The following is a 10,975-nucleotide window of genomic DNA, read 5'->3' on the forward strand; positions in this document are numbered from 1 at the left end:
GTATTACGCTGTAGCCACATTGGACCAGCGTTTTGGAAAATGGATGATTCAGCTGCGGGCGAGATGCGGGAATTCATTCGGCGTGACCCTCACAGTGCATTATGGGTATTCTCTAGCCGTTGATTGTACACAAAGTCTCTTTTAAAGTCCGTTCACTCAGCGGCCATATTTGAAATGTCTCTGGGCATCCAAGAACAAGTCCAATCTATTTTAATGGGGGAATCCTGAAATCTCAAAAACTGCTCAGCAACAAAATCTGACATGCACATCTGTTTATCACAGATGTTGTTTCTTAGGCTCAAATTTTTTATTTAAGGCTATGGGGGGCGATTTCGGACATGGCTCTGAGCTACGCGATCAGATAAAACGCATAAAGTGATCAGGTGTAAACCGGCTTCAAGTCAGTAGTTTTAAATGACCAATTATGTCATTCACAGCCACAGTGCTTCATGAGCAGGTCATTTTCTTATGAGCATTTAAGTGCACACTGGTACTTTTTTGCTTCAAATCCAAATATATAATGATGTGATTTATCTCAGAATTGATTGTTTTGGTTCATGTTTTTTTTAAATAAGATATAAGATTATATAAGAAATGTTAAAATCCATTTTGGCAGAATGCTGTTGAGCAGGTAATTAAACAAATATATATGCAACAATATATCAATCCACAAAATGCTTCATTGTGCAAAAATTCTCATCAAAAAAGGTTCCCATGAAAAAACTTTTGGAAATGGTTTCAGGTTTGCTACGTTTAATGCTGATGGCCTTTATGGGAAGATTTGTGCAGGTTTTTTTTTTTTTTGTGGAAGGGGTTTCTATGGAAGCTTGTTTCCTTCACAGAATGAAAAAATAAAGGTAATTTTCTACTTTTCAAAAAAATAAAAAAAAATCGCACAATTTTTTTTTCTCGCAGTTACAATGTATGTCATAGTTCTGCCTTTTTTTTTCTTAGATTTGTGAGTTTATATCTTACAATACTAAGAAGAAAAGTCAGAATTGCAAGTTTCTCAAGTTTATATCTTGCAATTCTGACTTTATAATTCACAATTCTGAGTCAATTTTGGGATATAAACTCACAAATTTGACTTTTTTCCTTGCAACTGCTAGTTACTGAGGAAAAAATGTCAAAATTGTGTGATGGAAAAAGGCAGAATTAATTTTATTTATTTATTCCATGGCAGAAACAAGCTTCCATAGTTTTTTTTTTGGTGTTTGACTATGACGTGAGGTCTTGTAAGTGCATGGGTGCTGGATTGAAGTTTAATATACCCAGATATTTAGTTGTGCACATGCAGACCATTACTGGACTTTTGGATTGCAGGTCAAAACATGAAAAAGTGGCGACTAAAGAGAGAGAGGGAGAGGTGGAGTTATAACACCCTCACATACATGGTAAGGACAATGGGAACTATGCAACTTTTTTTTCTTTAATGTGTTACAAAGTCAAGGGTTTCTCCTCCTTTCTCTTTTTTACCTCACCATGAGTGGACGGCCAAAGTTTCGGAACATCGTACAAGCATCAATGTGGATTATATTTTTGGGATGGATGGGTTTCTGACATCAGAAGTATAAATTCTTCCTCATGACAATGAATTTAGCATATCCATACATACGAATAAAAGACGTATCTTCTAGACACTCTAGCTTTTACCTGAGCCTTATTACTGGGACCTTAAAAATATATATTATAATATAATTTATGTAGTTCATTCTTTGTTCTTTCTTGTCTTGATCACAGACAAGAAATGCATTAATCTATTTTTTTTTGTAAATGACTCACTAAATCATATTCTTTTACAGGGCTAATTAAAGGCTTTCATTCAGAAAATCCAAGTGAAGCATCCTGCAAATACATATCGTTTATACAAGTGTTTACCAGGATCCGTCAACGGGCTGGATGATTTCTCGCAGCATAATCCATAATCACACATTTTGAAAAACCGAGCTCATTTCTAGCAGTGTCTAGCTTTGCCCCATTCTGCATTCTCATGATCTGAAATGGATCTGTCTTGATTTCACTTTTATAAAGTGTTTGCTTGTCATTTCTAACTTCTAATTTTTGATAGCGTGTTGCACTTATCACTCTTCGTTTTAATGATGCACTGAATCTCCCTTAACTCACTAATTTTGTTGAGGGCTACATTTAGCATAAATAATTATTGAAAAAATATGAATGTATGAATTGCTTGATGTTTTGTTTGTTTATCCACGGATAAAATAGCAATTGTGCGTGAGCTAACCTAGTAGATTTATTGCAGAATGCGATTTGCAGTGCAGATTTTACACAAAAATGTTTGATTCATCTTGCTGAAGTTCTTCAAGTGTCTTTTCATTCTCTTTGGGTTTTTGTTCAGTGTTGTGCAGAATCTGGTTCAAATTTCATTAGAAACAAACTTTGCTATTCGTTTGAGTACAGACTCAGATCAAATGAAGATAAAAAGAGATTTCTGCAATGTTAAATTTAATTTTCCTTTATTTATGTGCTTTATTTATAATTACAGCCTTGTCCAAAATACTCATGACCCAAATACCTACAAATGTTTCATTCTGTATTAATTTATTATTGGTGATGTAAAATTGGTAAAATAGCAATTCAGTTTCAACACCTTGTAGATTTATTTCCCCTAAAGGAGGGCTGTTTTTTTTATATAATAGACTGTTTAACTAGTGGTTTTCTACTTTTAATTTGAAAGATTTTATTGTAGTGATTGGCTTTTGTAATGCGTTTAAATCATGGTTCTGTTCTGCTTAATTTTTCATTTGCACTGGCATGGCCTTTTCATATTACAAATGCTGTAACACTACACAGTTGTAATCAAATATAAATCCATCTCTCTTGTCTTGCAATTCTATATTTCACTGAGCTGTGGTAGCCTGGATGATCTCAAAATAAAAGCTACACAATCAAAACAGAAGACTTGGGTTCAACTTTATTTGTACCTAAAGTTTAAGTGACGACTGAGCCAGGTACAAAGATCAAGAGAAAACTTCTTAATTTAAAAGCGTTACCTTAATTTCTTTGATTTTGCAAAATGTCTGTTTGGAACAAATGTATGTTGTAAAATTACATTTTGCATCACCAATTGCTTAATTGAAGCTGCTTTCTGTATTACACACGGCTGCCAATAAACATTCACATTCAGTCAACATATTCAATGTTTTATAGTAGTTTAATCGTTCATCTAGAGACAGAAACGTTTTATAAAATGTTGCAACGCACCACACTGACAGCAAATCTGGTGAAGAAAAGGCATATTCCAGAGATATTAATTCAAATGTGCAATGTCTGCATGTTTCATGACAGTGCCAAACAAAACATAAAATAAGTGTTACACTAAACATGAATCCCACTGGACCATAAGCTTATTAAAGTCACTTTATCAATTTACATCCAGTTGCACAGGATACAGTAAAATGCTGACATGTTATATGCTATTAGTCATAATATTGATCTACTATAAAACTTCACATTTTTATATTTATATTCAATTTTAGTCATCTTATATATTTCAAACATTGTGTCCATTGAAAATACACGAATATTGGTACTTTTGGCACTTTTATTAGTCAGTCTAATTGAAAAATTCTAATTCACTAACCAATATAACAATTTACCTTAATGGCTTGTTTTTATTATTTAGCACTTTTCATTTTCCAAGCAGTGACCGGTTCATCTTAGGCACTTAAATTGTATATTTGGCATAATTCAATATTGGCAAATATTAAATGTACAACTAGTACACAAACATACAAATCTAGTACAATCTGAGAAATAAACCACCAGTTTTAAAAGATGAAATAAAAAAAATAAAACAAACAGTAGTCCTACAGATAACAGTGCAAGTTGCTGTAATGCAAAATCTGTCAAAAATGTAATTGCGTTCATAAGTCTAGTTTCCCACTAGACAGAGAAACGTGCACTGTATGTGTATGTGAAACCTTGAAAGACTTTACAAAAGGTAAAATGTATTGACGTTAGTTAATGCATTGGATAACTAATTATTAGTGAATGAACAATTTTACATCATTTATTAATCTAGATCACTTTTATATGAATTTCACATTTATAAATAACTGTTTATTTGTACAACTTGAAATGTTTTTATATATATATATCAACATTGTTTGTTTTTTTAAATGTTCAATGTTATTTCATATTAGCTATTGCATAAAACTCTTAGTTAATATATTGAACCTTATTGTAAAGTATTATCAAAGCTTATTAAGTAAATGGAGATGTGAAAATAATTTCAGCGCTTTCTACAAGACACATTTTTTGCCTTTGAATAGTCTTAAAAACACTCAAATAATCATGCTAGATCCAGAAATTTCTGATTGACAACCACATTAAGGGCTGGAGGTTTTTGACATACATACAAATCAAGCATATTTTTACAGTTTGACAACATCACAGCTCATTCACTCAAAGGCACTGAAATTGCTGGGCCTTTTGGATCATCAAAGCGGTCCATGGTGTGAATCTGCATGATCATGTGCAGGCCGTAGGTAAGGATGAGCACCATGAGCAGAGAGGTCAGCAGGCCCATCCAAATCGCCGGGGTGAAGAACCCAGCACAATCGCTGGCATACGAGAACATTTCACCAGTAATGTTGAAACCTTGGATCTGTTGGAAACAAATGATGCATCAATCAGCTGCAGTATGGGAAGTTTTTTTGAGTTTTTGTGATCACATGACGTCACATCCTTGTAGGAACGCCCACCTGAAGGGTAAAACGAGGCTTTCCTCCATTGCCCACGAGTCGTTTTGACCAGGCTTGTACTAAGTACTAATGTAGTAAGACAGTGGGTGCTTCTCAATATCCCTCCTCGTTTCCTCGCTCCTCCGTCCTCCATCCTATGACCCGGAAACCGATCGAGCTCAGCCATCTTGAAGGACATCTCGATTCTCAAATTGCATCACGAGGAACGAGGAGTGAGGATGCTTCCAGAGGAGTTATGAGGTGCATCCTATGCGGAAGTCTTTCTTGTCGAGAAATCTGACGCACTTACAAATTCTCCCCCTTTACATCCGTCACAATCATTTTCATTTATGCTTTACCTTTGAAGTTTAAATAAATCATATCACACCTATATAAACAGGGCATCTTGCTTTATCTTTATTATTTATTCATTTCTAAAATAACCAAACTTTAACAACATAAGGGGCACTAGAGTGATCAAGAATATTCCAATATACAAATAAGCTTTCCTTTGATTCCTCCGTCCTCATTTTCATTCCTTGCAGCCTTCCCTTGCATCCTACGGGGGTGGAGCTGAGACGCGAGGAAAGGGAACGAAGATGCACAAACAAGAATTGAGAAGCACCTAGTGACATTAAAGGTCCCATGGCATGGATTATTTTATTATTTTATAATGTTTCCTGTGATGCCCTTATAATGTTAGTATGGTTTTTAGATCAAAAATGGTCATAATTTAGAAATAAAAGGCATTTTTCCTAGCCTCTGATTTGAACGCTCTGTTTGAAGGGGCGTGTCTGTTGTGAGACTTCAGTGTAAACGCTCACTGCTGTGATTGGCTGACATGCTTGCATATGAAATATCTCGCTTTACATGTGGAACTCTCTCGAATACTTTTACTATTACAGCTATTACACGTTTTTACTAATACAGCTATCAGATGCATCACATATATTAGATGTGATCTAAATTTCGGTGGCTTGAAATTGACAGGCCTGTTCTATGAATGTTTTGCCCTTCAGGTTTCCGCGCCAGTAATGCACCTGAAAACTATAGTAGTACCTGAAAATCAGTGAAGGTCAGCTTCCATTGGTTGGCGTTGTCCGTAGCATTGCGAGGCACCAGCAGGGGGCTCTGGACACTGCTTACGCTCTGGCAATGGAAAGAATACTCTGCAGGAGCGTAGATACCGCGACTGCCGTTAAAGATCGCCCTCTGTCCGTCATACTCCAGCACCACCTGCTCCATGACCGTCCAGTGTCGAGCAGACACAGGAAAGAAGATCTTGCTCATAGAGAAGCTTTAGGGAAGTATTAAAAATGTCAAATTATTCTCTTTAAGACAGCATGCACATCATATCCAACAGCGGCAGTGAATCCTGTTCGTCAAAACCACAAATGATGCATGTCAGTGACGGATTATGTGTTAAATACTCACATGAGCTGGAGGGATTGGAAACCCAGAACATTTTTGTAATTCAGGACGAGTCTGAAAAACAAAATATTTCATACTTTCAAGAAACAGCGGTGAATGATGTTGAAATGTATACTGATTACTGGTCGATAATGATTTTGACCTTGACAGTGTTTCATTGCAAATTGAACCAGTCAGGTCAGGAGCTGCAGAACCATTAAAAATGTCTTTTGCCAAATCAGTTTCTTTTTCAAGGAATCTAGCGAGGAGAGTGTCGGCCCACAGCAAGATGCAGGGTTGCCCCGTTGTGCTGTTGAAGACAACTGGAGGTTTCACAGATGGCGGTGATGGTGCCTGAAGTAGTGATCGGCCCACAAAACTTCCTGCCATTACTGGGGTATCCTCAATGACCTATAGAAGAAGGATAAAAATAAATTAAAAAAAAGACACTTTTAATCACGGGGAAAAGAACATTTCACGCTTATAATTTAGAAGCAATGTTAGCACAACTTTTGACCCGTTGTTATGAGACCCCGCCAAATGTGTACAGTGTCAAATGATGCGGTGTGAGAATGTTATGTATAGATGCTTAGCAACAGACAGCCAATCGTGTGCCTCATATTCACATGCTTTGGATAGTCACGGAAACACAGCACGTTAAACAGTAGTTTCAGCTTTTGAGTCAAACTCCTCTATAAACCTTTATAGTCCAAAATTCTGGATAAACTTGATAGTACAGTCGACAATATTATGAGGATGCGCAATCCTATAGCCTTTATGTAACCATATTGTGTGCTGCGTTCATCCAGTCAATGACACTGACACCGCAAATAAAGACGTTAACGCAGGGTTTAGGGATGTACAGTGTGACACGACAGTTTATGAATGCCCAGGATTAATTGTTAACCATGGGTAAATTATGAACAGTGAAAAGTGAAGCAAGATAACCCTGGATTCCGTTTACACGAGGTTTACAGTGAACCAGGACTAATTATTTCAAGTGTGAAAGCCCTATAGTGTGAGAGAACAAATAGACAAAGTGCAGTACATACTAACTTTGTCAATGTGATGACTTACTCTAGAGGGCTTGAGGCCGGTGTATACAGCAGTGTAAGGCACATCCTGAGATTTGAACAGGTCAAGGACCTTTCCAATGATCTCATCTAAAAGAAAAGAAAAGAAATATTAAATCCTATAGTACACCAATGCTGATGAACACATGGCATCAAGTTAGAATTATATATATATATATATATATATATATATATATATATATATATATTAAAATCGTTATCAAAAAAGAAACATAACTACTCACCATTTTTCAAAAGCAATTCCTTTGATTGAGCCCTGATATTCAAACAAAGCAAAGTCAAAGTGTTATTTATTATTATTTATATACTATTATAGTATTTATTAATATTTGAAATATTTTTCATTTTAATTTTAGCTTAAATTTTAATCATTTTATTTTGTGCTTTTGTCATTTTTTTAAACATTTATATTTAGCTTTCATTTATTTTTATTTCAGTTTTAATTTTAGTAATTTTAGTACTTCAACTTATTTTAAGTTAGTTGCCAATGCAATATATAAAATTATCGGAACTAAGTTTAAGTTTTTAATCCAATATTTATAAAAAATAAAAAATATTGTTTTTATAATAACAAAACTGCAAACAGAACAAAAAAGGGAAGTTAAAATTTTTTAATTTCAGAGTGCCTTCAGACATCAACCAATTCCTGCATTTTACTGAAACTTTATGCTTTTGTGTTGTTTAAAAAAACAAAAAGCTCTGAAACACAATTTGGCATGACATTGTTTAATATAAGAAAATATTCTTTGAAAAAGTTGAAAAATGCTGTTAGTATTGAGTGCCTGTGTTGCAGAAGGTTGCACAGATGGAAAAACATGAAAGTGTAAATAATTAATTGGTTAAAAATCTGCACACTTTAGCAAGAAACTGCGTATGTAATATAAATAGCATTACAGAACATCTTACCCAGCAGTGTAAGGGAGATGGACAGCCAGCAGTGAAGGCTGTGCGGTGTTCAGCTTGATTTCCTTTAGGGTGCTTGGGTTGATGTGGACTGCTGGGATACCCAGCTCTCCCTGGAAGAGTTCCAGGACTGAATCCGATGCAGACCAGTCCAGGGCTGGCAGCATCAGAGGACTGGAGGATGTCTGAAGTGCTGACTTGAATACCAAGAGAGAAATGTTGAAGAGAATTTTAGAGAAAAATCTAGATGTGATATATTTTGAGGGTTAAAAAATACAAAGGGCACACCCACCTCCACATTTAAAAAGACACTGTCCTGTTTGTTCCCAAAAACTCCACCGTACATGGTGAAGTCATCTAGACTTAGCTATATAGTGGGGAGAGCAGGCAACAAGAGTCAGTTGTTACAGTACATTGCATAAATGTATTCAATTATTATTTATATACTATGTATTAATATTTTAAATTCTGTTTTTCTATAATAAGTTTTCATTTTTCTATTAGTTTGAGTTTTACTCATTTTGGTATGTCCTTTTGGGAAGTTTTCTTATATTTTAAAAATGTTATGTTATTTTTAGTACTTTTAGTATTAAAAATGTTTTGGCAGCTATTTTAATTTTATTTCAATAACCAAAAACGGTTTTTATATATATAGTCTTTTCATTGAAAATCGTTCAGATAATATATCCACTGCTAATATCTACCAATCTAGTTTATGCCAATGTTTCAACTATCTGGTGTTTAATATTGCAATAATGCTAAATAAATGTTGTCATGTCAATGCACAAATGATCACATTTGTACTGTAATGAAATACTGGCATGTCCAAGGGAAGATGGATGGGGAAGTAAGACTGTGGCTCAAAGTCACACTATAGTGACAAGTCCAGTAGCTACGAGAGTAAAAATATCTGAATTAGAGGAAGAAGCTGCTTTACTAATAATTCCGCAATGTAAAATACATTGCTCCTACACTGATCACACAGTAAACACAAACATTACTAAAGGTTCTACTTTACAACATTACACAAACATTACAAAGGCTTTACTAAAGGTTCTTACCAATGTCAGAAATGTACTTTTTTATTGAAGGATACTTTTAAGAGGCATTTTTCTCTTTATGAGGGCATTTTCTAACATCCAGCACATTGTTCATTATATCATATATTTCAAACAACTGAAATGGTCATATAACTAGATCATATTGTATTACAAGACTAATCAAATATCTTAAAGCAGATAAAAACACAAGAATGCATTAGAGTGGCATTATTTCCCCCACATGTTAAACATATGAAGCCTTTTTTACCTTATCCTGTAAGAAGAGCAGCACATTGTGAGGAGCAGTGGACAAGGCAGATTTCAGATAAGACACCAGCTGGCCACCAGACACAGCCTGACCAGCTGCTGGTTGAGCCAGATGTGGCATACTGTGGCTGTATTGACAAATACATCATTCAGTTTGCAAACCTTCTCAACAGAAACAGAAAGACATGAAACTTTGTCCACAGTAATCAGCCTCTACCAAGCGCTTTCCAATTTATAGACAGTCAACCAAGTCACTGTTAGCTGATTCAGCTGACTGAACATAATAAAGCCACAGCAATGTTCTGGTGTACTATTTGACAATGTAAAAGCAATATTCAAGAAACAAACGTGTCACGTACCCATCACTGGTCCACATGAGCAGAGGCACTTGAGCATAACAGCTATAAATCGAAAAGATAAATAATAAAACTGAAGTAAAGGCCATTGTCGAGAGACTACTACGCCGCACTCCTACTTCCGTCATTATTCAGGAGAGTCACGTGAATTGCAGTGCGCTGATGATCACGTGACTGTGTTTTTTCCTTCTTCGATCATGTGATTCCCTTCTGACTCGATTCGTCTCTGAGCAGCGCGCAGGCGCAAGATGATCTTGTGGATAAACTATATTTTCATTATTTACTAGGGCAACGTTTTTGAAAAGGAAAAAATATATATTATATATATATTAAATATAAATATAAAATATATATATATAATACAACCACTATTAATCATTAATCATTAATTAATTAACAATCATTAATTTAACTTGATCATTAACTTCTATCTATCTATCTATCTATCTATCTATCTATCTATCCAGTCCGCCCGTCTGTTCGTTCGTCTATCTATCTATCTATCTATCTATCTATCTATCTATCTATCTATCTATCTATCTATCTATCTATCCAATCCGACCAGCTATCTATCTATCTATCTATATCCAGTCCGCCCGTCCGTCCGTCCGTCTATCTATCTATCTATCTATCTATCTATCTATCTATCTATCTATCTATCTATCTATCTATCTATCTATCTATCTATCTATCTATCTATCTATCTATCTATCTATCTATCTATCTAGCTATCCAATCCGACCAGCTATCTATCTATCTATCTATCTATCTATCTATCTATCTATCCAGTCCGCCCGTCCGTCCGTCCGTCCGTCCGTCCGTCTATCTATCTATCTATCTATCTATCTATCTATCTATCTATCTATCTATCTAAAAAGATAGAGGGGGGGGGGGGGCACATTGTAAACTTGTATTATTTATCATAAAGTTATTCTACCTGCACAATCCCCTTTACTGTAGAAATCAATCTTGGTCGGCCCTCTTTATTTTTCACCAGGAGTGCAATAGGACGACACTGTACTTTCAGGACCACTTTTTGGGCTGAAATTTTGACAGCCAGCTCTGTCATGTATGTTTGCATTTTAATCAAGCTTATCTTAACAGATCACTTATTACTATGAGCATTAATATAGAACAATACTTTGAACAGCACTAAACAGCTCTCATCTTTATCATCAGCACTTTAATTCACGCGTTATTAA

At 35.2% G+C, this 10,975-nt stretch overlaps 2 protein-coding genes across 18 annotated transcripts in view; one reads left to right on the plus strand and one right to left on the minus strand.

Annotated features, from left to right (window-relative positions):
- LOC311302032 (complement receptor type 1-like) overlaps positions 1–2,917 on the plus strand; it is a 113,572-nt gene extending 110,655 nt beyond the window's left edge. For 14 of the 17 annotated variants that reach the window (XM_084427548.1, XM_084427562.1, XM_084427566.1 and 11 more), the window contains 2 exons: positions 1,324–1,394; positions 1,803–2,917. In XM_084427548.1, coding sequence (XP_084283674.1) covers positions 1,324–1,378 — 55 coding nt within the window. In that variant the 3' untranslated portion in view covers positions 1,379–1,394; positions 1,803–2,917. The remainder of the gene's footprint in view (positions 1–1,323; positions 1,395–1,802) is intronic. The other 3 variants (XM_084427559.1, XM_084427563.1, XM_084427567.1) reach the window with 1 other exon arrangement.
- A 236-nt stretch (positions 2,918–3,153) lies between these two features.
- Positions 3,154–9,970, minus strand: atp6ap1b (ATPase H+ transporting accessory protein 1b). Its single transcript, XM_084427569.1, has 10 exons — positions 9,777–9,970; positions 9,419–9,545; positions 8,403–8,477; positions 8,114–8,307; positions 7,432–7,463; positions 7,191–7,276; positions 6,277–6,524; positions 6,138–6,188; positions 5,763–6,000; positions 3,154–4,627 (listed from the first exon to the last, which is right to left on the minus strand). The coding sequence occupies exons 1-10, from the start codon at positions 9,899–9,901 to the stop codon at positions 4,418–4,420; spliced, it is 1,386 nt and encodes a 461-aa protein (XP_084283695.1). The 5' UTR covers positions 9,902–9,970; the 3' UTR covers positions 3,154–4,417.
- Between the last annotated feature and the right edge of the window lie 1,005 nt (positions 9,971–10,975).

Source organism: Rutilus rutilus, assembly GCF_951802725.1.
Source record: "Rutilus rutilus genome assembly, chromosome: 13".
NCBI lineage: Eukaryota > Metazoa > Chordata > Actinopteri > Cypriniformes > Leuciscidae > Rutilus > Rutilus rutilus.

Bases quoted from the DNA above. Each gene is read 5' to 3' on its own strand.
- atp6ap1b (XM_084427569.1), bottom strand. From the start codon at position 9,901: ATGACGGAAGTAGGAGTGCGGCGTAGTAGTCTCTCGACAATGGCCTTT. The intron at 8,308-8,402 runs GTGGGTGTGCCC...TTGGTATTCAAG, and splicing joins GTGTCTTTTTAAATGTGGAG to TCAGCACTTCAGACATCCTC. The intron at 6,001-6,137 runs GTGAGTATTTAA...ACTTCCCTAAAG, and splicing joins TTCCAATCCCTCCAGCTCAT to CTTCTCTATGAGCAAGATCT.